Below are 27,881 nucleotides of genomic sequence, written 5' to 3'. Positions count from 1 at the left end.
TCTGATTCCAGTGAGCAGCCAATTAGAAGAAAGTTAGCTTTAAGGAACTGTGGGCATAGGGAGGGGTGCTCAAAACATTTTTTTTCCACAAGAGTCTACGGATTACTATGGCAATAAGCATAATAGACCCATTGTGAGGAGCACTTCCAATACTGAATATTTAAATATAACAAAATTCATAGCACTAAAATGTTTGAATCCACAGTACTGCACAAGTCTTGAATCAGTCATCATTTCTTTTCATTACTAGGAAAATGGAAAATAGGTGCAGCTGCATATTGAAACATGCAAACATCCAGAAAAATACAGTATATGAAGCATAAGTTTAAGTTTGTACAGTTTTAATGAGCTTGAAAGTCAACGCTTTGTATCACCACCTTCATTCTTCAACACAGTCTGAACTCTCTGAGGCAACCTGTATTGTAATTTCTTTAAGTAGTCTACAGAAATAGTTCTTGAGGCTTCTTGGAGGACATTCAAAGCTCTTCTTTGGATGTTGGCTGCCTTTTCTTTCCATTATCTGTCAAGATGATCCCAAACTCCTTCAGCAATGTTCAGGTCAGTGCTCTGGGGAGGTCAGTCTATGGCTGAATGTCATAGACTGACCTTGTGTGTTTTTTCTATCCAGGTGTGATTTTAGTCAATTGGCAATGCGTTTATCATTGTCATGCTAAAAAATAAAGCTAAACAGACACTTTCCAGATGGTATTACATCCCAGGTTAATCTGAAAGTGCATTTCTTGCATTAATAATTCCATCAGTTTAGATGGAATTAAACACAGCTGGATACAATGCAGCTCCAAACCATCATAGAGCCTCCACCATGTTTTACAGATAGCTGTGGACATGCTGGACTGAAAATTCCAGCATCTTTAGATAAAGTCTGAAAGATGTTTAGAGGGCCTGTAGAACTACTTGAAAATGACAACAAAGTCTGGCTCAATACAGAGAAATGAGGTATGACTCAAAATTTTTTGCACAGTACTGTGTGTGAATTAGAGTTCCACACAGTTAAAGTCATTGAAATGAAATTAGACATTACATGTTTCTGTCTTGGTGTTTTTTCTGTGCTTTCACAGCATTGAACTCTTGATGTAGGTAGCACCATAATTTCATTGAAATATTATTAATTAATAAATAAAATATTGAAAGGCAGCTTAGGTCAAAATGCTGACTGCATCAGTATGCGGGGATATACAAATCCTTGTGTTGCATTGCAGAATTGGACTTTCTATTTTTAGAGAGGCTGCAGCTGGTGCCGTGTCATTATCATATTTTGACAACATCACTTTCATTGACACTCGCTGGGCCTTTGGATAAGAAAGTGCTCTATTTGTCATTCTTCTATCATGATTCCTGTGTGAAAAGATTTTATTCATGGGATTCTGCTCTCCTGCTGGGCTAAATGGTGACTTGTAATGGGGCAGACATGCTCCGCAGGAAGTGCCAAGTTTTGTGAAGTTATGTTCCATAGAAAATTGTTCAACTCAGAGTCAACGAATACAAATAGAAATATAATATTTATATATTTATTTTGGTATTTGATAGAATGCCCAGCATGATGGTTCCTGCTGTCAGCTAGATAGGCTCAGCCCATTGGCCTGAACAAAAGCTACAGTATGATGGCGAAAATGTGACTGTTGTGAGCAGGAGATGGATTAAGAAGTTTGTATTGCCTTTTTTTTAGTACAAGCTATTAAGTTTTCTGTTTTCATCTTGGTGCATACTATACATGACTCCTATCTATTTCTGGAGATTAATATTTAAAAATAATCATATTCTTTCTGTTTTTACTGAAAAATATCTCTGTATTTTAGGTTTGGGTAATTGTCTTGCTTTAAAAAAATGAAAATAATCAAATCCTCTTATGATAGGGCTGGTTGATGAATTGATATATGAACAATATATTTAGTAAAAAACATGAGCATATTTTTTTTCATCTGCACTAATAAATAAATCCATTACAGATTTTGAGCCCTAACACTTAGGTCATTCTTGTAAAAGTTTTTCTTTTTTTCCAGTTCACTTCAGTTCTTGTGAGCAGCTCCTCATATCTTGACACTTAGAAGTATTGTACTGACATTGTAGTGCACAACCATCTGGTCTAAGTTGTGACCTTGATTTATCTACACAAAGTTTGCCAGTCTTTGTGAGATCTACTGGGACTGTATGGAGCAGCAAATCAAAGCAATGAGCAGCTCAAACAGACTGAAAGCTGCACGAGTAAAAGCTTCAGTGCTGATTCACAGTAAGTCCTTCAGTGCTACGTTACAGAAAGTCGTTTTATTCAAGAAAGTATATTAAGCAGTAGATATTGAAGATGATAGTTTAATTTAGCAGTAATTTAAATGTTGCTGAAAAATTGCTTAATCTACAAAAGGATTCCACAATGATTATTAGGATTATTTTGTAAATCTTTGTTAATCACCACAGTAGATTCAAAATCAAGCATTTAAGAGATGATTGAAGTGCAGACTTTAATCTTTAAATCAATGGATTTTTACAAAAGTATCGCATGAACTGTTTAAGAATAGCTGTAATTCAAGGAAGCACTCTTATAACACTCCGATTGAGAGGTCCCTGATATGATGCAAAAGCATCATATCAGGGACCTCTCAGTGCACATGAAAAAATGTTCTGTGGCATCAGTCATTCATGTGCAAAAAATAAATAAATTTGGATTTATTGACGTTTTTTGCACCTTGCAGTGTCCAACAATATGGGTTTTGCAAATACCAAACAATCCAAACACTTTCAAATCCACATCAAATCACATTCACACTTGCACCTATGGGTATGTAATGGGATTTTTTTAACATCATTATTTTTGCCAACCTTTTTAGATCAACTTTGACTTAATTATTAGTTTATTTTTAAATCTTTTAAAGCTTACGCTATCTGTCAGCAGAAGATTCTAGACTGAGCATCGTCCACACTTTTGATTTGTTGCAAAAACAAGCCTGTGACCTTTCACAGGGGGTGGTGGAGATGCTGGAACTTGTTATCACCTTTGGTAAAAAGGCAAATGCCTCAGAGAAAATGCCTCAGCCTTCCTACTTTAACAGACCGGGCTTTACCCCCAGAATCGACAAAATCGACAGTGTGCCTTATAATCCGATGCACCTTATAGTCCAAAAAACACGGTAATTTTATTTATGTTATTGAAAGCACTGCTGTTTATCAACTAATAGAAAAAAATTTTATAATTTCAAACTCGTTGCTTTTACTTAATCAAAATAACGAAACTGATTATTTTGAGGTTCAAACCAAAATATTGTTTAGGAATCATGACTTGCATCTTAAATATACTTTACTGAGGATTGTTCGCAATTTTCAAGCAACAAAAATAACTTTTGCCTACAGCTTGTGGGATTTTTGACTGAGGATCCAGTATTGAATGATCAAAAATTAAACACTGCAGGTTGCCTATTGGTACCTTTGCTCCTGCTGTTGCTGCAGCCATTGAAGCTTAGTAACGTGTGAAATTGTTTGGTAAGAAACATCTGTCACATTTTATAGTCGACAGAACAGGGCACCATCACAAGCTGTAACAGCATCACAATTTCAGAATGCCACATATATTATTTATCCTAGCTGTCAATCTCTTGTTAATCTCAATCAGTGTATTTTCAAAACCATGCATCCTGTTCAGGGTCACAGGAAGTTGCCAAAATGAAGCCTTGGAGTGTAACAGAGAGATTTCACAAATAAATATACCCACCCCCACTGATAATATAGACACTATTTCACTTTACCTGAATTTCTTATCAGCCAAAAACAGGGAGAATTGTAAAAATAATATATACATTTTTTTTTAAAAATGATGTTTGTGTTGCATTTGCACTGTCTGGTTTATCGAATTTTACTAATAAATTACAACATGAATGTTATCTATTGTTAGTTGCCAGTAAGACTGCTTTCTTAAAACAAACAAGTCTGTTGGACTCCTAAATCCAATAGAATGTCTACATTTACTTCACTAAAAAAATTAATTTCTAACATGGCGCCACTTAAATTTCACAGTTTTACATTTCTGCCATTAATTTTGTAGCAATGTTCATTTTGTCTTTATTAGAGCACTTGTCAATTGGGTTATTGTTCCCTGGTGCAGATTAAATGCCAGTTCTATATCTTTTGGCTCTGACATTTCATGCTCATTATGGGATGAAAGATTTTCAATTAGCTTGAAGTCTAACCACAAAAAACGGTATTGACTCGTCTCTCGGTGTTAAATTGTCAGGAAGGTTATTTCATGTTCTACACATGCAGACAAATTACTGTAATATGTAATCCCATGTAGATCACAACTATGCTATTACTTAGAAATAAGAAGCTTTGGTTTGAATGAACTCAGATCACCTTCTGCTATCACATACTGTTGCGGACTTCAAGCTGCGATATTCATCTTGATTCTTGTGGCATCTATTCAGACCAGCTTTATGTTCAAGATACTGGGGAGGTGAGAACTAATCCAACCAAAGAGGGAGAAATCCTTTACACCTGGAGGCTGTGCCCTTGATAGTGACAATTTTCCTCACAACACTGCAGGAAATAACACCCTCTGATTAAATAAATTCAAACTCGTGACAGAAGTTGAGAGAGAGAGAGAGAGAGAGAGAGAGAGAGAGAGAGGAAAAAAAGGCCAGTTCACAGCCTTACCTCCATTTATCTACAATATGAGTGTGAGGCTGAGAGTGACTGTTATGGCATCGCCAGAAGCAAACTAAAACAGATGTGTGTACGAAGAGCAGCCGCACTGCTCCTCGGAAATGTGAAATGTTTAGAAAGCGCTACTTTTGTACCGCACTTTCACAGGAGGAGAGAGAAAAAATAACTGGTTCAACTTCCTCGCTTTTGGATGTTTTCTTTGATGTTATGTTCGAAAACAATTATTTGCTGTTAAGGCTAGAGTATTAAAAAAGTGACAGGAAAAATTGCCCTCCACAATCATATTTTTCCTTTATATTTCTGTTCATGAGACAGAGGAATGCAGATGCATCCCAGTGAGGAGATCTTGAAAGTTTTCTCTCCTTTACACAAATAGCATTGAACGTGTGCTTGCTGTGTTTGCCTCTAAGCAAGAGATTAATTAGACAAGTAACTAAAATCTGACCAAGAGACTTAATTTAGAGGCTAGAGCTTCTCACAAGCTCCGCTAATATCCGATTTAAATATGTTGATATCATGTTGTCATTTCACATTAATTTGGAAAGATGCTGTTCTTAGAACTTCACTTGACAGAACATGAACAATAGCATTCATATGAATCAATCAGCCATGCTTCTACTGTGAATACAACATAATATTTTTCATGTAGGAACTAAATGGATAGTTATGGTTTTAATAAATATCGTTTTTAATGCCATGCTGCGATATCTATTTCTTCTTTAATGTTACGCTGAATAAATCAAATCAAAATAAATCATTCAGTAGATTAAATGGACTCTGCTGCTGAGTAGCCAGTCTCTAATCCGTTTGTTCCCACTGGAGAACAAATCCTTGCTGATTTCTCACAATTCCACTCCTACAGACAAGACTTGCTCACTGCATCCAATATGGGAAAAAAGATGCCAGCTACTGTATCCACACAAAACCTTATTGTTATGATAAATGTAATGAAAAAACAGTTTATTTTGTCAAATAATTTGTAGTTGCTTTCTATACACCATTTATCATAATAAACACGCCTTTTTCAAAAGCAGTCTGCGAGCAATTTGATGAGATTAAAGGTAGGATTAGATTTTAATTACACGAATTAGCTGAAGCATGGAGCGACTGAGGAACAGCTGTCAGGCTGTTCACCACAATCAAAGGCTGCACTGAATACAGTCAGGATGCACGTAGGATGCATAGATCATGCTGCTTTTTAGATAGATTGCCTATTTAGCATTGCTTTGACAGCGTTTATTTGTCTTTGTGCATTGTTTAACTCTTTTTGTTGAATAATGCTTTGATGTTTTTAACTATTTTTTAATCAGGCTGTCTGCACAAATTGATGTCTCCTACTTCTCAGATGTTTTAAATATCAGTCACACAATCGCATGCCCTGGAGATAAATATTGTGCTCTGTGATTTACATCATGCAATATGTGCCATTATCACATTGTATTATACCTGTGATGGAACCTAGTCTCCCGCATATTGAGATGCTTACAGCGACTTGCCACTGGACTAAAGTCAGTCCAACGTGAACTGCTTATCAGTGCCAGGTTTTTGTTTTTCGTTCTGTATTTTTCTTTCCCTAATCTAGTTGCCTCGATGTTTACTGGCTTCTGTTGCTCGCTCACTTTCCCTCTTGAGAGAGAAATGTCTCCACATTGGAAGTGATCTCTATCGATTCTATCTGCTCATTTCTTTTTAAATAGGTGATTAGTTTCACTTGGTAACTGTATCCAGCTACAAATTGTTTATTGAAATTCAAGACAGCAACAAACCCTTTCTTTTTGTTTTAAAAAAAAAAAATCATCATGAATAAAATATTGACAGAAAAGGGAAAATAAAATCTGTACTCACTGAGAGTGGACAGCCCATGGCTGAAACTCAGACCACACAAAAAGTTTCTACACACAAGGACACTGAAAAGATTAGAATTTTATGGTCTAACCAGCAGAAATTCGAAACACTGATAGAAATCACACGCTTCCATTTCACTAAAATTAAGCTATTCTATTTTAGGCCAACTGGGTGATGCAAGTTGGCAGCCAAACCGAATGGGTCAAACACAAATCCGACCCGGTTTGGTGACCTCACCCTAGAATTTGCCCATTGAAAGCATTTTAGACATGGTCACCTTTAGTGATTCGATATTTCTGTTACTCATTGGAATTTAATTTAATGGTATTACTTTTTTAAAAATAGATTGAAGCAACTCTTCATCTCATGTGACAAAGGAAAAGAAAACTGAGCGTTTGAGTGGGCGAGCTGCACTGAAAAAGCTAAAACTCATCTCGAGTAATGAAAATTGTCTATGTGTGGATGCACTATTGCAAATGGAACTCTGTGAATGGTCGTGACAGCCAAGAAATAACCTGTGACTGCAATCTCCCAAGAAATAATATCTTAATATTAGGAGTCTTTACTTGAGGAAAAGTATTTCCACTTATGCCACACTTGAACGGTTCCATCCATGCAAAAGTGTATGTAAAGAAAAATGAATGTTTTAATATATTGTTAAATCATAACTGCTTATCAACTCAAAGACTGGAAACAAAGCAAACAGCTACGCTTTTCCTGGAACTTTACAGAACATGTGATTAAAAGCATTTAAATAAATGGTCAGGTTATTTTTGCGTGATAATAATCGTTGCAGACTTAGAGTATTCTGCATTTTTCAAATGGAAAAAAAAAATTCATAAAAAACTCTGGGCTTTTATTAACCTTTTGCCAAATGGTTCTAAGACAAGCCACAACGATTAGACAGAGCAGACAGCCATTATACATCCATTTAACTCCACAGGTGTAGGTAAATGGCTTTCAGGCACAGCAGTTCTATATCACTGCTGTTCAGGGATGGAAATTAAGACCACACAGGACGAAGGAAAAACAGCACCAGAGCATGCCACTCATCTGACACACTGATAATAATTTTATTTTTTTACAAATTGGGCCTTGTGAAAAGTGAAGACATTGATAGCCTGTTATATATGAGATCTCTACATATTCAATTAAACTTCAGCTCTCCGGGATCTGAAATGTCAGCTAAATATAAATACCCGTGGCTGAGTTTCACATTCTGATTTTCAATCACCAGTAGCACTGATTGCACAGTCAGATGTGTTATTAGGCACACATCATATTAAAGGTAGTTTTCTGTCTCCTTTTTTCTTGGAGGTCATCGAATAAGTTCTTGGGGTTAGCGCAGAGATTTACAAAAAAAGCAAACTTATTGATTTCTGCTTTTTACTATTAAAAACAAATAGTGTTAAAGGTTTTCATTTCAGGAATAACAATGTAACCGAGCGTTAAAGTACATAAAAATGGCTTATTTGAGTACCACTGCCAACTTATCACTGTAAAAGGTGATTAAAAAATTAAACATAATTAATTATAGAACAGTTGCCTTGAAAGAGTTTAACAAATAAACCTTTATGACCGTTTCCTCTAAAATTGCATGTTTCCAGATTAAATCTAAATAATTATTTATATTTGCCAGCTAAACAGAAATAGCTTTGTTTTCCTATTTAAAGTTGCTAAAGATAGATTTTTATTTTAGCTTACCAGAAATTGCAGTTATCTTTAATATTAATCTAAAATGACATTTGTGAATTTTAGTGTCTGTGTGTATAAAATGTAGAAACCTAGCTGTGAGAAAACCTTTAAAACTAAGAGCTGAAGACACTATATTACATAATAACTTCCTTACACAGGACTTTCTTCTGACCGAGTACTGACAGCCTGTACCACCCTTGTGTGTCATTTGCCTGCAGAAGTCAAATAATGTAGAACATACTGTGCTTTTCTTAAGGCAGCACCGGGTGAACATTTGGAGGTTTGTGTGCACTGGCATCTGTAGGGACATTAATTTACATTCTGTTTTATAGTTATTTGCTTGTCTAATCACTCACAGTTACATGAAGATGTGGTTGAGTGGATCTAATTACATATTCTCTTCCCACCTGTGTAATTAGAAACCTGCAGAAAGACAGGAATATTGTCTGAGCTGCATGGCCTGTCCAGATCACATCTGAGCATTGTGATGCACCCTGCAACATGAGGCTACAAAGTGAGAACAGGAAAGGCTGGCTTCAACATAATTGTGGGCAAAATACTAGAAACAGTCCAGTCAGCAAACCATACACAAAATTTCATGATATCTCCAGCCCCATTAGTAACACGATCTGATTGTGAATAGCTCGTTATCGGATTGTGTCTCTTAGTTTGATTAGCCATGCAGTACATTGTCAATGTTGCTCTTGGGTTTTGCATCTTATGTCTTGCCTACTGTTTTAGATTGCTGCCATCATCACTGAACATGAATTATGCTAAATGATTCAGGCTTTGTTTTTGTACAAGACAGAGCTATTTGACTGACTCTCTGTTAGCGTTTAGATCAAAAGACCACTGGGGCTAACACTGAAATGCTAACATATGTCACAATGACATGGCAAAAATGCTGCGGATTAGAAGGCAGTTCTCTGTGTTGCCTGCTAACTGCTTTTCTATAGCGGTTAAAAGGCAAATTTTTGTAATCACCAAATAAACAAACAAGGTTCAGATAAAGAATTTCACTTTTTTTTTAGTTATAGTGCATAAAAAACACCAATAAATCATTAAACTAAATCCTTAGAGGAGTGAAAAAACTGTACAAAATCAATTAAAAGGGTACAAAACCATTTGCTTTTTGTTCCTCGTGTATCAATCTCAATATGTGAAGTTCATGCATGTATCTGTTTCCCGCTGTAGTTACTGTTTCTCGCTTACATCTCCCCACTTGTGTCATCATCTTGATTGTCTTCAGCTGTGTCTCGTTAGCATCCTGCTTCCGATTCTTGATTACCCTGTTGGGCATAAAAAGTACTGCGTTACCTTTGGTCTCTGTCTCAGTGACTGTAATTCTGTCCTGTCTTTCATCATGTGACTTGTGGTTTTAATTTTGTGTCGCCTTTTTTTGGATATTGTTTTGTTTTGTGTGTACTTTTTGCACTCAGCCTCATAAAAAGGCTTCCTTCCCGTGAATCCTGCCTGTCTCCTGCATCGAAATTTTACATCCTCTACATTTTACTCCAAATTGTGTGCATAGATTTGTCAATCTCCTAAGGACGCTAAGGAAAAAGTCAGGATATTGTTAATCTTGACTGTCTTATCTAATCTTGCACTAGATGTGTACAAGATTGTTTTTGGGGGGGTTTTTGCCTCATGTTAGCAGCAGAGGAAATGATCTCTAGTAAAAGATTTTTTTATTTAGGGTTAAGATTTAGGCCCCAGCTTTTCTAAATATTGCCTTGTGTGCCTTTATAGTCTTTATCAAATGATTAATGAACCAAAACGTCTAAAAGTTGGTAGACTACTCTTTTGGGAAAAGAGGGGTCAGTTTTTGTTTTTTTTAAGTAGCCCGTTAAAGACATTTTTAACATTTGATATAAAAAGCAAACAAACAAACAAAATAAAATAAATCATAATACTTGATACATTTTTTTTCTTTATGGCTATTAAACCCTGGGCTGTGCACATATGTCTATGTTCAAGGACTCCTTTTCTTGATCATGACTATGTGTCCAAGGGACAATATGCCTCTTTTTTTTTTTCTTCCTTTCCATTTTTATACTGTTTCATAGCACTATTAGTTGGTTGACTGAACCACAGATGAGGTATGCTTTACAGAATCCAAATCACACTAGAGCCATTTTTCATCCTGTGGAACTCTTCACAGGCAAAGAGCCATAGATGGGCTTGTTCACTTTCCTTATTTGTCCTTGTCTGCTGGAGGTTGCTGCTGGCTGACATAGCCTGAATTTAAGTGGACATCAATCTCGATAAAGAGGCAGAGGCAAGAGTAAGGCGGGGCAAATAAGCATGTTTCATATCACAAACTGAAATATTAACCTCCAATTTGAATTAAAAATAATTGCCTCGTGCTGTGGTTTCGAGGCATGGTGTCTTTTAGATTTCTGTGTCTCTATCCAGTAAGTCACAGCTGTAAAAACCCCTGCTCAGAATAGGACAAGATATGTCTATTTGCATGGCTGTGTCGTGTTGATAACAAGATTTCCTCTGGCTGGCCAGTAGCCTATCTCAGTGGCGCAAAAGTGATGCAGGGAAAATTTGGCTCAGAGTGGCAGCTGTGCCACAGTGGACTGGACTTCCTGCACTCCTCATAAATGAGAGTCATTAATTCTCCATGTAGGCAGAGTTTTTCACATGTAGCGCAGGAGCCCATCTCTCTATAGGACACAGCTATAGTCCTAGCCTCACTCAACCCAGAACCACATCTTATTCTCCGGCTTTCTTCTTTCCCTGCCTCCCCCCGTGACACTCTCTGCTTTCCCTCAGCTGTGTATAAAGACAAAGTTCCCAGGCTAGCTCTCTGTTTGTTGAGCCCATCTGATAAGTTGTAGATAAGTCACCACTGCTGGGAAAGATTGCCATCGTTTTTGATCCTGGAGGCACTCTTCTTTTCTCCTGTGATGAAATACAAGTTGCTCCCAGTTGGCGCTGCTGACCTAAATTTTCAGTATTTGCAACTGAGAGCTTTTAAGCTTGAATTTAGATATACTTTTACCTGTGTTTGTTTTTGTGAGCAGACATACCTGGGGCAGTTGAATGAATTTGCATTATAATCACATTAAATAACAAACAATATGGAAATGCTACGTTCAGATTTTTTTTTTTTAAGGAATATAAGGACACAAAAAGAAAGCAGTCAAACTAAACTGCAGTACGCTGTTAAAAAATACTTTTCTAAAAATGATTGCCATGGCTGCTAATAGACAAACAGCAAAAATATTTTTTCTTTGGCCATTGCAGGTGTTTTTTTTTACACTTAGACCATATGGTTACACAGTTGTGCACTTGAAGTGCTGCTGTAGAAAACCATTTGGCACTGATGTAATCTGTATATTAAGATCTCAGCAAGAATCACAGGCCATTTGCAATTCACAGTGTAAACAAACAGAGGGGCTCTTCAAAGGCTCTGACTTTGACATAATTGGAAAGGAAATGGAAGCAGAGCTGAGCTAATGTTTCTCAGCTTTTTTCCCCTGCCATTAGTGATCTAAGGTCCCAGAAGAATGAAAAGCTGGACAGGTCTGCTATCAAAGCACTAAAGTGTAATTTAGATATTCTTTTTTTCATTTGTTTGTTTTGTGTGTGTCCGGGGGGGGGGGGGGGGGTATGTACAATATTTGCACTACAGTATGTTTTCTCATGTCTGCAGCTGGCTTTTTGTGTAAGGTCAATTATTTTTTTTAATGTTTTCTTTTCAGTCGCCATTTTTGGTCTGTTCCCCATGGAATGTTATCTATTCCTTCACAGTTTGGGAATACATTATTTTATTTTCCTATGATGGGTGGGGCGGTTGGAGTAGCAAGCCAAAAGAAATACATAATTTATTCTTCAAAAACCAACAAGCTACTTTTGGAATTTTGATACAGATAAAATAAACTGTTAAGGGAGTCATGGAGCATGTACAGTGAGACATCATTGTTTCTGAAGTCTCCAAATGACAGGATTATTATATTTAGGTACAAAGTAATTGTGGAGTACTTATCCACAAACCAGCTTTCTGGTTTGTGGATGGAGATGCATGTTCTGTACTGTCTGCAGAAATGGGCCTTTAGCTATGAATGAGTGGTTTGGTGATGTCCAGTTACCTGTGGCACGGCAGTCAAACTCAGAGCTGCCACCGTACAGACTCTAGCACATCGATATAAATCAACATTAGCAGTGTTTCAGTTTACTCAGTGAGCCTTTAAAGGGCAACAGCAGTTTGCCTAATTAGTCTGAGGTACTGTGCAATGTGAACCATACAGAGTTGTACATATTAGATCATGTGAATGCAACATCCTTTTGAAAAGCTTGCAAATATGTTCATTAAAAACGATGAAAACAAGTGCAGATGATATGTTAAGTGTATCATGTTCAACAAGGCCCTCTGGCTTGTGTCCACACAATATTAATGAGCCATTGACCTTTTTCACAGCATATGTAAATAAGTGCTTGGCTTTCAAAAGTTCTATTAAATCAATTACTCATCAGCACTATTCACTACATGGAGCCTAACAGCATTTTGTAGACTTGATTGAGTTGATCTACATAAAAATTGAATTTGCCTCAAGAAGCATTCATGCTCCGTAAGTGTGCTTGCAGTCTGAGATGGGAAGGTGGTAAATGACAATACTGTGCAGCAATCAGAAAAGAAGATGTAGTAGTTTGCAAATTGTAAACCGTTTGTGTCCTTTTTGTAAAAAGCTCCATGACAATATAGCAAATATTGTCATGTTTGTTTATGTGCTCATCTGCAGAGATGTAAGCCAAAGAGAGGAAACATATCTGCACTTTTAAACCTGAACGGAAGTGTGTGTGTGTGTGTGTGTGTGTGTGTGTGTGTGTGTGTGTGTGTGTGTGTGTGTGTGTGTGTGTGTGTGTGTGTTTTCATAAATAATGAATTAAAAATTCCTAGGGAGGTTGACATATTTTTTCCAGTCAATTAATTGCTTCAATATTAATCAGAGGTAGGCATAGCATTGCACCATTAGTACAATTAGTACCATTTTATTACTTTTTCTGTTGTTTTTCACCTTCTGTGAAAACCAAAAGAGCCCAAAACACAATCAACTGAAAGCAGCTTCAAAATAAAGAGAAAAATATTCAAAAGCATTTTTTAATTTACCAGTTAGATAAAACTATGCACTGCGTTTGGAAACACAAACCCACATAAACAAAATGTGAGCAGTTATAGCTGGCACCTAAATAAAGACCCATTGCAATTGCACACCACTGAATTGAGAAGCACTGCAATGTAAATGAATTCAGGGACATGAGTGGAGACTTTTCTTTGTACTTGATGATTGTGGTTTCTGTTTTCACAATGAATTTCTGGCATTGTGTCAATCATACAGTATTTTTCTTGCAGTGTGTTCTTTACTATTATTGGACTGCTACGTTTACCAAGCATGTAAACAGGCCTTTGTAATTTGAGATGGACCTTGCAGTGCAGTCATTTTTTTTTAATAGTTGCTGTACTGACAGTTATTTTTGTCTGTGAGCACTTTACCAACTGTGTGTTTGCACCTTTGCTCTTCTTCCTCCAACACCACACCTTTTTTTTATATAACAGATGCCATGCTGCTGGTGGCGCAGAGGCTAGAGGGACCTTTCAACATTGAATCTGTCATGGAGCCTATTGATGTCAAGATTTCAGAGGCCATCATGATTATGCAAGATAACAGTGCCCAGGTCTCCTACAGGGTATGTCAATTAGGTACATTTCTCTAAGAACCAAAGTAACACTTCAGACAGGCTGACGAAGTCCAACTTCGTCACAAAATGAGGAATAAGCTTTGCTGGAAGTCATACTGGGCTGTGACTAAGGTGTGGATTACAACACATTCTAATTAAGTCCAAATTTAGGTCTTGTATTTGAATTATATGTTTCAAGTTGGTCAGATAATCTTAGTTCAACTAACAGTAGTTAATGTGTTTCCTGTGTTTTACTGCATTTTTCTTTGCCCACAAAATTGTAGACAGAAAGGAGGAAGAATATTTTTCTGCCTACACTGAATTAGATGCCCGTTCCAATTCAAAACTAAATGCTCAGTTGCCTTTCCCATGCACCAGATGCCGTTTTGTTTATGGCTTAAGTATATGTGGTGTTTTACCAGAAGCCCGTAAAAATTTAACTCAACAAACTTAAATAGCACTGGTCACAGCTCCTAGTCGGATCACCTATCAACATGGTTGCCTCAACTTGACGTAAAGCACTGTCAGGGGTGAATCATTCACAAGACCTTATCCAAACAGTGTATTTTACCTATTTTCTGCATCCCAAGTAATTTAAACTGTTGACAGTTGGGTACCCATGTTCTTGTAATTGTAGGTTTTTCAAGGCTGTGGTCAGCCAAAACCCGCAGGAATCACTAGGTCTGCTCGTGGTGTTTCGGATGTGTTCAACGCCCGCTTCAGGCCCTACAGCCCAGAGGAGAGGCCTACCACTGCAACTGGCACAAGCCTAGACAGACTGGTAAGAAGACAAAAGCCAATGCTTTCTGTTTTCAGACAAGACACTGCTTCAGTGTAAACATCATTTATCTTTTTGACTTGACACTGTTGATTAAAGCTGGTGATTTGCCATGGTAAGCCCCCGGAGCCGGAAATTAATTCTTTGTACTTGTCCTCCATTCAGACCTTTCTATCGATTTGTGTTTGTTAACGAATCAACAGCTTTACCCAAAGACGGCATGGGAAGGTGTGATGTACTGCATTCACTGCCCTTCTCATCCCCGTGCACTTGGCAAACAGAGAAGGGGAAGAAGGGAGATGGATAGATTTTTGTGAGGCTGACCATATCAATTCCTTCTTGAAGGCGCACCTTTATTTTCTGTCAGATAATCTGTATGTTTGTTCAATAGGATCTTGATACATGAATTTCCATCTCAAAGAACCTTGAGACCTAAAATGCTGCATCGGGGTAAAGGTTAACATGGGGGTGGCAGTCCAATTTGGCTGAGAGACAGCTCTGATTGTGTATTACTCCTGCAGCATTACTTCCTTTTACCCTTCCTCTCTTATACCTGGCCTTTCGCATTGAATCTTTTCAAAATGTTTCCGCTATGCTTGTAATATTTAACCTTGAAAAGGAGAAAATTATTCAGTCTGTTTTGGTGAATGGCAGCCTCATTTCTCATAGTTTTTAAAACCTGCCAAATCGAATGTCTTAGTTCTCTGTGTGAGGTTAATAATAGGTTATTTAGTTAATGGGTACATAATTTGAAAAGCAGCCTTTTTTTGCCATCTGGCTCTTGAAATCCCACAACAACAAATGAGCTATTTGTTTTATTCAGTCCTAATTATGTTTTTGCACTTTATCTAATTCATTCTCGATGCATTTTTGATGTCTTATATACAGCAGTTGGCTTTTAAGCGTTATATGTCCGTCAGTGATTTCTCCCACCTACGCTGAATTAATTAAGACTTTCTGTTTCCCTGCCTTTATGCTGCAAACCAGAGGATTGTTTGGAATGCGATGCAACACAGTGTAAGGTTCAACATTTTATACTTATGTTTTTGCTGGGACCGTTATCTTGCACTGTTTTATGCATTAACTGCAAGGAGAAATTGTGTTTTTTTTTTTTATTGTGTGGATGGGGATGCACACACACTCCTCTAATGCTGTATTCAAAGCATTAGAGATTTCTAGCAAGCAAGCATTGGGACTTGTAAATCCCAGTGGTATGCAGCACTTGGTGTGCTAAGTGTCATACTCTCATTTTCATCTCCCAAGGGATTCAATGTCAAATACTCTCATTAAAATGTTTCCTGTGATTTATAAGGTGCTCTAATGCAAAACTCTTCGAAGCTTGATAATGTGGTATATCGTGGCATCAGAAGTGTCAGCTGTTAAGCACAGCGTTTTACAGTTGAGTGGCTAACACCGCAGGGATTGTTGAACACATGCCACGGTGTTCTCAGCTAGTCAAGATGCCTCTCCGAGATCCAACATAAACGTTCATCAACCGCCGCATCTATTCGAGACACATCCTAGTCCAAAACTCTCATTTCTGTAGCTAATAGAGTCAACTCCACAAGGATCCCAACCAGTCAGCAAATGACCTGCTCCGTCACAGCTGACAGAAGGGAGAGCTGTGAAGTCTTGGTGGGGGAGTGTTACGAGCAGCAGCAGCTATAATGGTACAGTGATACGGGGGCACCAGACTGCTCCCGAATAACTAGGCAATAAGCCTCCTTAGAGCTTCTCGCAAAATGGAGCTCAGTGGCAAGGGCTTATTTTTTGACATACTATTACTAAACCAGTTTACATGAGCAGAAAATTATATTATCAACATGCCTGAGGAATCCATGCTGATCTGGCCACAGAATGCTGCAAATTGTGGGTTTTCTATAATAGGCTGTACCATGTGATGTTTGGCTTATGAAAAATAAAGAAAGATTCTTGACTTATCTTTTAGTTTTGTCCAACTCATGTCCACTGTTCCAGTTCAAAATCAAAACTATACTTGCCACAGATATGTGTGGCTGGGTGAGGTGGGGGCGCTACCTCACGAGTTAGAGTAGCTCATCGGGAACTTGGTGGTTCGATCTCTCGTTGCTCCAGTCTGCCAACTGAACTCGCAATGCACTCACTGGAGTATGAATGTGTATGACTGTTAGATAGAAAGAACATAAGTCTAGAAAATAGTGCTTGTGGGTGAATAAGATATGTTGTATAAAGCGTTGTATTAAGTTTTATATATATATATATATATATATATATATATATATATATATATATATATATATATATATATATATATATATATATATATATATATATATATATATATATATAAATAAAGGAACCAGTCAATTTACCATATGTTTGCTGTTGGTATCCTCCGATTCAAATGTGCATAATATGAAATATGCCTACTGAGCTATATTGACTCATACTGTGCAATAAAATGCTGGTCAGATTTTCGTGGCAACTTGAGGGAACCAAAACAAGCCCTCAAATTAACTCTGACATTTTCAATATTATTGTGAATTTGTTAACAAACACTTCGAGCAGATATCGAGCAACATTTGCATAATTCAATCAATTTGATGGGCATATCCTGTCCTTTTAGCTTTATTTTAGATCTCCACTAATTCCCAGTTGGGAATAGCTGTCTCTTTACCACATAGCTGCTTCAGTCAGTTGTTTAAGGAGACTTTGTCTGCCTCGTGCTTGATGCTGACCAGACAGACAATGTTTTCACTAAAAACACTAAAAATTCATCTATAAAGGCGTGGGCTATAACCCAAGTAATTCAAGATCATTCTTTTTAACTTGTGTTGGTCTGCTTTCCATTTTAAAATAGATGAGGAATTTCGAGTTATGTCTGGAATGCGATGCTTCTTGAGACTGAGAATTATGTCTTCATTTGGTATATACTCAAGAACATCATATCAGTATACTCCTTTTTCCATGTTTTGTCATCACTGTAGTACTCCTAATCTGGTTTTAGACATCCAGGTTCCAAAATGATCCAAAGAAATGTATTTTAATCTGCCCAACCTAGAATGTGATGCCATTATTCATCAGGCTTATTTCATCTTGCAGTTTTTTGTTCTTCCTGGGGTATTGTTTGTTCTTGGACACCAGACATATATATTGAGCGGTCAGCTGTGCAGTCTGATCTCATAAAATATGAGATTCCTAAAATGTCATTTTAGGAATTATCACTGCAATATGATTTTTCCTTTTGTGTCTTTTCACAGCAGAAGTGACATCTAAACTTTCAGTTTTTTCATGTGTCATTTCATCTCACAAAATAAAATGCAAAAACCTTAAAATGCACAGACATGAAGTCAGGAGCTATTTATACATAATCCCATTTTAAACTAAAACATTCTCTGGAAAGATCCTTGTGTGAAGTTTTGCTTCAGTTTTTCAATGCTGTGTTGCACAAAAAGCAAGCAAAAGACAGCCACTGCACCTACTGCTGTTAGTAGAATGGCTCTCTTTTGTACCCATATACCCTTATGTTCAGAAGCCTATTGATGCTGTTGTGATCTTTCCCATCTTTAGTCTTGTGAATCTGTTTGGTTTTGGCAAAACATTGATAGACAATTTGGAAAACATGAAGCAAGAGAAATGCTGGACAAATAACAAGTGGAAGCAAATTCACATACAGAATCAAAGTGTGTTGATGCAGTTCACTTATTTACAGTACAATGGGGGAAGAATCTATAATAATACCTGGCTGTATATTAAATATCAGGATCTGATTGAAGTCTAGAACTTTCAGAAACAGAAGGTAAAAGCAGTAAAGTCCTTGCATCTCAAGGAAGGAAAAAATGAGTTGTGATGTCCATGAGCTCTAGACCTTCATTCAAGTATTACTAACAGTCCTTATCTTTAAAATTGTCTTTGTTCAATTACTTTTGAGCATTTAAAAATTTCAGAAGATTTATAAAAAATGTTGCAATAAGGATTAAAGTCTGCTCTTAAATGACATCTTGATTGGTGGATTTGAAATCTACTGAGGAGGTGTGCATAAGCAAAGCTACAAATATTGTGTCATTGTCCAAAGGTATTTGGACAATGACACAATATTGACACAATATACTTTTGATACCTGATTTAGTGTGCAGTGGTGTACCTTGGACGAGTGAATGTGTTTTAGATGTCTCATTCATCTGCTGTGAAGTCCTGCATTTTACCTCCAGCTGTCAAACCTCTAACTGTGTAAAACTGGTTGTTAGCATCCAGCCAGTAATCTAATGTTGGCAAGCGAGACCATGTGAAAAAAAATTGTCCTAAAATGCACTGTGACAAAGTGTTTGTTTATTTGTACATTTCTACCTCCTGAGAAGTCTGATGATTCTGTCAAAGTTCTGCAGTTGAGGTAACAGCCTATAACCGTAACCGCCTGCAGGTATATGTTACAGTACTCCTGGTTTGTTAGATATGTGTCACTGCTGAGGTTAGGTATAATACATTTATAAATATATGTAAATAGTTAATTCTGAAAACTTGACTGAACACATAGTACAAAAGTTAAACAAAGTCCATTGAACTTAAGTTACCAGGACTTCTTTATAGCCTCTTTTCCACTAATATCTGCTCGATTTGACTCAGCTCGACTCGACTCTACTTGGTATTATTATTTTCCATTACAGTTGAGAATCATGGGTCATTATAGCAACACAGCAAAAAGTCCTGTGACGTCGTTTTTATGTGACACAAATACAACACAGGCGATGGTAAACTAGCTGTTCAGTCTGTGGCTTTTTGTCACTCTCGGGGACCGCAGTGTTGGTTTTTGTGCAGCCATTTTCCTCATCGTCAGGTTTCAGAAAAGGAAAAGGTCTGATTTTTGTGAAGGAGTCGCTCTCATGACTCATCGAGTGATGACTGGCCAGTCAGATACGAAAAAAGTACCTTGTACCAGGCACTGCTACCTAATGGAAAACACTAAAAATCACATCGAGTTGAGTAGGTTCTAGTGCAAATGGATTTATGAAAATCAACTGTCCAGTAGTGTTTATGAAATAATCTCTTACCCTACACTGTATGCTGTAATGCTGCAGTGCTGTACCAAAATACGTTTGTATCACAGTACAACTTTTCCTCACTGAAAGTTTGGTCACAATTCTCTTCACATCAAAGCAAGAAAAGAAAAAGAATACACAAGCACAAATGTCAAACGATAGCAGCCTTCTGTAGCTTGGTAGAGTTGTAAAGCACTTTGGTCTTACTCCAAGATTTTTACAGTATGTGCTGTATATATAAACTGAAACTGCTGCCTTGTTACCTTAGTGCTTAGTGGTGTAAAGGTACAGCTAGCAGCTGTCTCCTGCCATCATTACTGTGGCTGCGTTTATGTGTTCATCTCGCAGCAGGGACATGACTGGGTACCCTGTGAGAACACATCTTTGTTGTCCCACACACTGTTCTCGTTTACATTCTGGCACGAGATAATTACCCACGACAGTGACACTGCTCAGCCCAGTGAAAGTTGACAGCAGTTTAAAGTGTCCTTTGATAACAACTTCTTGTTTAGATTCACTGCTAAGTTTGCAAGTCAAAGAATGAGGAAGGGATGGCAGGGAGTGCTTGTGTTCATTTCTTCTGTTGCCTATAGAGGAGCCTGGAGGAGCAGGCCCACCTCCAGCTCAATGAGCCATGACTGTTTAATTGCCTGACATTCTGTCAGAGCACACACCCTCAAAGCTCGGAGAGAAATGGAGATTTTAAAGTCAAAAGAGGGGATAAAGGCACAACACACTGTCAGGCTCAGAGGTGCATTAAAGATAAGAAGTGGAGCTTTTAATTTGACATTTGTAACAAGTTTTTGTGCAGTTCAATTTAGTGTAGTTTTATAGGTCCTTTTTTGTCCCCTTGTGTAATGCATGGTTCGCAATTTATATGTATGGCAATATAGCACAACAGTGAGTGCAGGGCACAAACAAGGCTAGACTGTGGAAAGAGCCAGTAGGGAACACTAAAAAATAAAATAAAGCCTTTGATCCATGAGTTTGTGCACATAGTACTGGACCCTCTTTTTGCATAGGTTTCAGAAGATGTTTTGGAAATATTAGAGATTATATTTTTATATTAAAAAAATTAATCCATGCACATAATGACTGATTATTAATAAATGAAATAATTTGGCAAAACAAGTCCTCCCCCTCCTTCCCATCCTGGAATTTGTTGAATTTTAAAAACACAAACATCATTTACTTGGTTTATTTACCACAACTCTGAGATTTGTTTGAGCTGGTTCATTTCACATTAGACAAGGGTATTTTGCCACAAGAATCTTACAAACGGAAAGTAAATCGCAGAGTAACAACAGACAGAAAAAAGGGGGGAACAAAATACCCTGTTCTGAACTTGAGCGCTCCCTATTTTGCATTACAAATGGCACTTGTAAAATCATGCCTCCACCAATATGTTTGTTTCTTCAACATTCCTTAATATTCAAAATCAGCAATTACTTTTTTGTTTTTTCCCCTGCACACAAACAAAATCGCTTGATGAGTGCACACGTCAAATGGAAAAGCTATAATTGTAAATAAATTATAGCTCCTCTTTTTCTTTCCTCTTTTTCCACCGCTGCATAGAGCAAATGTTTTTGAAAGCCAAAGTCAACAATCAACTGCGGCAGGTGACCCGATGACCGAGTGGTTAGGGAACATAGCACTTGGGCAGCAACACCGCAAGCTATGAGCCTGTGGTTCTGCGAAAATATACTTGTCAGAACTCCTGCATAAGTTGTATAATGGTTTCACTGTGATTAGCTGAAATCTCCAAACTAAATTCCCCAAAAGCTTGGTTAAATGTAAAAAGTGTAAAAACAGATTGCAATGATTTGGAAATCTCACAAGCCCATATTATAGAAAACATGTCACATTTAAAAAGGCATTTTGCTTTTTCATGAAAACGGCTAACTCGTGTGTTATCGTTTGAAGTGATGGCTGCAACATATCTAACATAATTGGGATGGAGGTAGCAAAAGGTAGGAAAGCTAAACAGCTGGAGGAGGTCAGTAACATGATTGGTTATAAAAAAGAGCATCTCAGAGAAGCAGTTTACCAATCTGCAAAAAAAAAAAAAAAAACAGGCTCCACAAAGTGTCAAACAAATTCAGAATAATGTTCGATAAAATAAAATTGTTGAGACTGACTCCCGGGTAATTATAATGTGCTTTGAGAGGATCATCCTAAACTACTGTTCTGGACAGTCATCGGTCCACCTATGCGGGGAGCTCTGTCTCACCTGCAGCATATTAACGGATGTTGATGATGCTATTCGTTGACTTCAGCTCTGCGTTTAATACAGTAATCACAGATGAACTAGCACTGAAGCTTCACAGCCTGGTTACTATTCACTGTGCTGTTGGATCAAGGACTTTCTCTCCAACAAGCCTCAGGTAGTGAGAATAGAGGACAGTACATCATCCACACTGGCCCTGATTACAGGTGCACAGCAGAGTTGTGCACTCAGCCCAGACCTCTTGGCACTATTGACTACACTGCCACCCACTCTACAAATAACTTTGTGAGTTTTGCAGACAACACCATTGTACTGGGTCTCATATCAGATGATGATGAGGCTCATTACGGAGAGGATGTCCAAACAACCTGGTCCTGAACACCAGCATGACCAGAAGACTCATTGTGGGGTGACTGCAAGGGGTCGACAACACATAACATGCTCCCCTCCTTGTACACGGGGAGGAGGTAGAATAGATAAACAACCTTATGTTCGTGGGCATTCACATCACAGCTTGAATACATGTCACCTGGTAAAGAAGGTCCAGCAAAGGCTGCTTTTCCTCAGGAGCCATAAATGGGATGGGCTCCCCTTGAGCCTGCTGCAAACTTCTGCAGAACCACAGCAGAAAGCATCCTCTGTCTCAGTATGTCAGTATAGTATGGCAGCTGCACGAAACAAGACAGAAAGCACTTGGCTTGGGCAGTGAGAACAGCACAGGGGATTGTGGGAAATCCTCTCACAGACATGGACTCAGTGTATGCTGACCGTGTCCAAAAGAAGGCCAGCTGCATTGCTGCAGACCCCACCCACTCAAGTAATAAACTGTTTGCCTTTTGGAAGAAGGTATAGGACCATAAAAACAAGAACCAACAGACTGAGGAACAGCTTCTTTCCCGGAGCTCTGAACTCTATCACCCCACCCTACCACGCATACAGACACACATACACACCTCACGCTTTAAAGGGCCGATACATGTGCTAGACACTTTGTAACGCCAACGCTACATTATAATTGTTTCCCTATTGTGTATATTTGTTCATTGTCATTCTCTGTCTTTTTAATCGTGTCTGGTTATAAGCTAATTACCACACAGAATTTTGTTATGTGACTGCATAATGACAGTAAACAATCTGAAAATTCTGTCCTCTAGAGTATGTAATTTCATCAAAAGATTCAGGGAATTGGGAGAAATCTCTGTGTTCAAAAGGGAAGGCTGAAAATCAATATCATGGCCATGACCTTTGGGCCCTCAGGCATCACTGCATTAAAACCGGGAGTGATTCTATTGTGGAAATCTCAGCATGGGCTTAGGAACACTTCCAGTAATCACTGTCTGTGAACTCAGTTAACTGTGCCATCCACATTCGCAGTGCTGAAAGATTTAAAGAGGTTTTTCAGCAGCATATACTCTTATATAGTTTTCTAGGGAAGACCCTGCATATTTCAGCAAGACAAACTAAGACTAAACTACGTAGTATTTACTGCATCTATTACAAAAGTCTGAGCAATGAACTGGTCTGTCTGCAGTCCAGATCTTTGACCAGTTTAAAAACATTTGGTGGACCATGAAATGGAAAAATATGGCAAACACAACCCAGAACTGTTGAGCAGCTAGAATCCTATATTAGACAAGAGTGGGACAACATTCCTATCCCAGAAGTCCAAACACTTGTCTCCTCACTTCCCAGATGTTTACAGACTGTTGTTAAAACAAGAGGGGATGATACACAGTGGTCCACATTGGCCCTGTACCAACTTCTTTTAGACATTTACCATCAAATTCAAAATTGCAGTTTTTTAATGGTGAATTGTCTTAATGCAGTCCTTTATGTTTATGACATGTTTTTCTATGGCCTATAGTGAAATAAATATGTATTTATGAGACATGCAAATCTTTGCATTGTATTTACGTTTTACACAGCATCCCAACTTAGCATTTATACACTAGGATTTCTTGTTATTTCTGGATTAATGCAACCACTGAAACCAATCTATCTGATCAGTGTTAAGTGATAGGACAACAAGGGCTACTTGGATGTGAAAAAAATGACTCTTTTCTGTGAAAGGCTTTAAATTTTTTACATCTATGAAAGTTGTATAATGCTGATTGCCTTTCAGACTAACTATGTTTTTAAAATCATATGCGGTTCATGCATACATGTCTTAATAAACTTAAGTTTCACACCTTAAATTTAAGGTGAGCACCCATAAACATTGAAATGGCATGATTCACTAAGAGGTCTAGGTCCGGGTCCCCCCCTGTCCTCCATGAACCTGAAAGATAGGAGGGAACTATGACAAATAATCATTCTGCACAGTGAAGGTCAAACATTCCAGTGAAATGACAGTAAGCAACACACTGCCCTCACTCCAGCGTTAGTTTGTTTCTTTTTTGTCCCCTGTGCTTTACAGTAGGTGGGAGGACATCAAGTTAAAAATTCTTCTAAATTCTTGGTTAGGTCTCCCAAAAAGAAAAGATGGTAGCACGGTGGATCGATGGCTGTCTAGAAGGTTTTGCACTTGTGATTTTGTTTACTTTAGATGTTTAAGTTTCCTCCCGCTAAAGCATGCAGGTCAATAAATAGCTATTAGGTGTGACAGTGTGATTGTCTCTGTTTGTTGACTGTGTGACAAGTGATCTGTCTGGGCTCTTCTTTGTGCATTTAGCAAAATGCACGGGCTGTATCCCTGCATGATTTGAATTAGGAGCATATGAGGAATGTGAATGACTGAATAAAAAATTCAAAAGGCAGCTGTTCAGCTAGATTCTGATGATTTGTCTGAACTGCCAACTTGCATACTAAATCTCTTTTATGTGAAGTGGAAATGGTGATTTAGCGTTTCTTTTTTTTGCTTTCATATGTAGACAAATGATCAGTTAGTACATGAATAACTTGGAAAGCAAAACTGTGTATTCATGTGCATGATCTTTGTTCTTTGCATTCCTTACCATGTTCAGCGGCAAACACTGAGTAACATACATGTGTGGTTTGTGAAGTCACTTGACAGGGAAATAAAAAAACATAACCACTCCTTTTAAAAAAATCTTGACCCTAGCATTATATTTCTGCCATCCAGGGATATGACAAGCCACTGAAACATTCTTGTTTTGGATACAGCCTAATGGAAGTAAAGTGGGCCTATCCACAGCTCCTTTCTCTGAGTTGTTTTATTTACTGACTCTTACCAAAACCATGCAATTATGTAGATTCCACAGATTCTAGCATAACTGATACTTTCTCTGAGACCACACAAAAATAAATAGTCTGGCAGTGCATATGTGGCATGATACTTCAGGACACTGTTTGACCATAAACGCAACGATTTTCTAGGCAAGGGGTGGCACTCATGCATGAATGTTTGAGTGCTTAAATTAAAGCCCACCAAAAACTATAGCTTGTAAATCCAAGTCACCACATCGGCACCGCCTGACACAGATTTGGTCTAACAAACTGTGACGCTCATTATGTGAAAATGTGCTTCATTAGTGACTCCTTGATGGCTGTTTTGGAAGACCACCTTAACAAGTTCACAAGTTCCTTTTTCCAACTAATTACCTGTACAGTTGACAGTTGCTGTGCGGTGGTGGCTGTTTATTTAGAAAACAAAGGAGCAAACCAAAAAGAACCAAAGCAGACAACATGTCAAGTCAACTCTTTCTTCATAAAACAGCTGTGTTTACAGTTGGTAAGCTAAAAGAGGATGTAACTTTCATTTAGAAGCATGGGACTCTGGTTAGCTTACAAAGTGTAAACATGTGGAGTTGCACGGCGTGGACATATTCTAAAATTTACGATGGGCAGAAACCTTTAGAGCCACTGGTAGATGTGCATGTGCATATGTGCATGTGCTTTAAGAAACTTTTTTTTTTACTTATATGGTAAAACCACAGTCCTAAAAAGTACATTTTTAAGCTTGGTATTAGTTGTCAAAGGAGAAAAAAAGCATAGCAGATCCAACCAAACCTGACTAACTTGGGTGGATCTGCTATGAGATCCTGTGATTTATTTATTTTTTATTCAGTGAAATCTCCTCCCTTTTCCCAGAAAAAACATTTCTGTAGAAGAAAGAGAGAACAATATGTTATTTGCACTTACTGGCCACTTTATTACGTACATATGTTTAACTGCTTCTTAAACCAAATGTCTAATCAGGCAATCACATGTCATCACCTCAGCACATTAAGGTTATAGACATGGACAAGATGACTTGTTGAAGTTTAAACTGAGCATGAGTGGTACTGAGTTGTTGAGAAACTGCTGATCTACTGGGATTTTCCCACCTCTAGAGTTTACAGAGAGATTTGTCCAAAAAGGAGAAAACATCCAGTGCGCAGCAGTTTGGTGGAAATGGTTTGTTGATGCTAGAAGTTAGGGGGAAATGACCAAACTGCTTTGAGATGATGGGAAGGCAACAGCCACTCAAATAACCACTCGTTACAACCAAAGTATGCGTACGAGCATCTCTGAATGCACAATACATCAAAGCGTGAAGCAGATGGATTACAGCAGACCACGCCATGTGGTCTTCTGCTGTTGCTCAAAGGATTGCTGACAAACTAAGGCTGCGTGGACTCGCCAAAATTGTAGAGTAGAAGATTAAGAAAATGTTTCGTGGTCTGATGAGTCTCAACTTCTCTTGCAGCATTTACATGGTAGGGTCAGAATTTGGCATAAAACACATAAAAGCATGGATCCATCCTGCCTTTAATGGTTCTGGCTGGTGGTGCTGTAATGATTTGGGGTATTTTTTCTTAGTGCCTCTTACTAACAGCTGAACATAGTTTCAACGCCAAAGCCTACCTGAGTATTGTTACTAACCATTGTTACTAATATCACAAAGAATGAAGGCAGTTCTGAAAGAAAAAGAGGGCTACAAAAGTAAACAGATTTCAACTCAGAGACTCGGCTGCATTATCTTAATGCTAATGTCGGGGGGGGGGGGGGGGAGCAGTGACATTTAGTAGAGCTGTGGGATGACTTTACATTATTTATATTCTTTGTCAATTATGTGAATTTGTTTGTCAGGAGTTGTGAATGTTGAAAAAAAATAATGAAGAAGCTTGTGGCGCCTTCATTGATTTAAAGATGAAGCACTTAGTTTGCCCTCAGTCACTCGGTTGATTCTCAGGCTGACAATATAAATTTGCGTGGGAAGGCAGAGGAATGAGACATTGCTGATATCTGGCTTGTGGCCCCACTGTGGACATATTTATTCCTTGAAAAGAGCATTTAGTGCTTTTGGATCTATATGAAGGTTTTTTTTTTTAACCCAGTCTGTGTGGGTTGTGTTACGTTGTAAATGAGTTTTTCCTCATCCATGGTTTACTCTCGATGCCACATTTTAGGTCAAGATGACACATTTCAGATGACCAGTAACCACAAATCCCAAGTTTAACGACAAGCAACAAGTTTGTTGCTCATAATAGCAAGAATCTGACACTGTTGTGAGTGGGAGTGTGGTTCTGATTGCATGGGGCAAACAATACAGCTTTTGAGGAAAAAAAAGGAAGTTGTTTATGTAAATGTGTAGGAAGTAGAGGCTGCTTTGAGCACATCACCATCACTTCCTATGACTAAATTATATGTAAGATGAGCATACAGAGACATTTCCCATAGTGACACATCTCAATCAGGTTATCAGGCAACTGCAGCTGACAGTAATCCAATGCTTTATGACCTTGATCCTATAGTGATAAAAGAGACATTGCACATGCTGTATCAGGGCAAAAGGTGCAACAACCATAGAATACTTATCATCCATTTGTTACTGTTGTCATTCACAAGGCAACACTAGTAAGGTTGTCAACAGGGTGGAAAGAATAACAATCCTGTGTCTCACTGTCAGCTGGGTTGAACAAAACTTTTAAGCTAAAAATATAAGATGAAGAAGCCGTTTCAGCAGAGGGATTTATTCTTCAAGACAATTTCATAACAATCTTATTGCATACGTAAGTGCCTG

The 27,881-nt window shown here is 38.0% G+C and overlaps 1 protein-coding gene across 1 annotated transcript in view; it reads left to right on the top strand.

The window, feature by feature from the left end:
• gpc6b (glypican 6b) overlaps positions 1 to 27,881 on the top strand; it is a 79,460-nt gene that overhangs the window by 36,609 nt on the left and 14,970 nt on the right. Inside the window, exons 5-6 of the mRNA XM_082507813.1 lie at positions 13,775 to 13,905; positions 14,534 to 14,677. Of these exons, the coding sequence (XP_082363939.1) occupies positions 13,775 to 13,905; positions 14,534 to 14,677 (275 nt within the window). The remainder of the gene's footprint in view (positions 1 to 13,774; positions 13,906 to 14,533; positions 14,678 to 27,881) is intronic.

The sequence above is a fragment of the Aulonocara stuartgranti genome (genome assembly GCF_965226115.1).
Source record: "Aulonocara stuartgranti genome assembly, chromosome: 16".
Taxonomy (NCBI): domain Eukaryota; kingdom Metazoa; phylum Chordata; class Actinopteri; order Cichliformes; family Cichlidae; genus Aulonocara; species Aulonocara stuartgranti.
The sequence above is the reverse complement of the archived record's forward strand: the minus strand, read 5'-3'. Positions and strand labels throughout refer to the sequence as shown.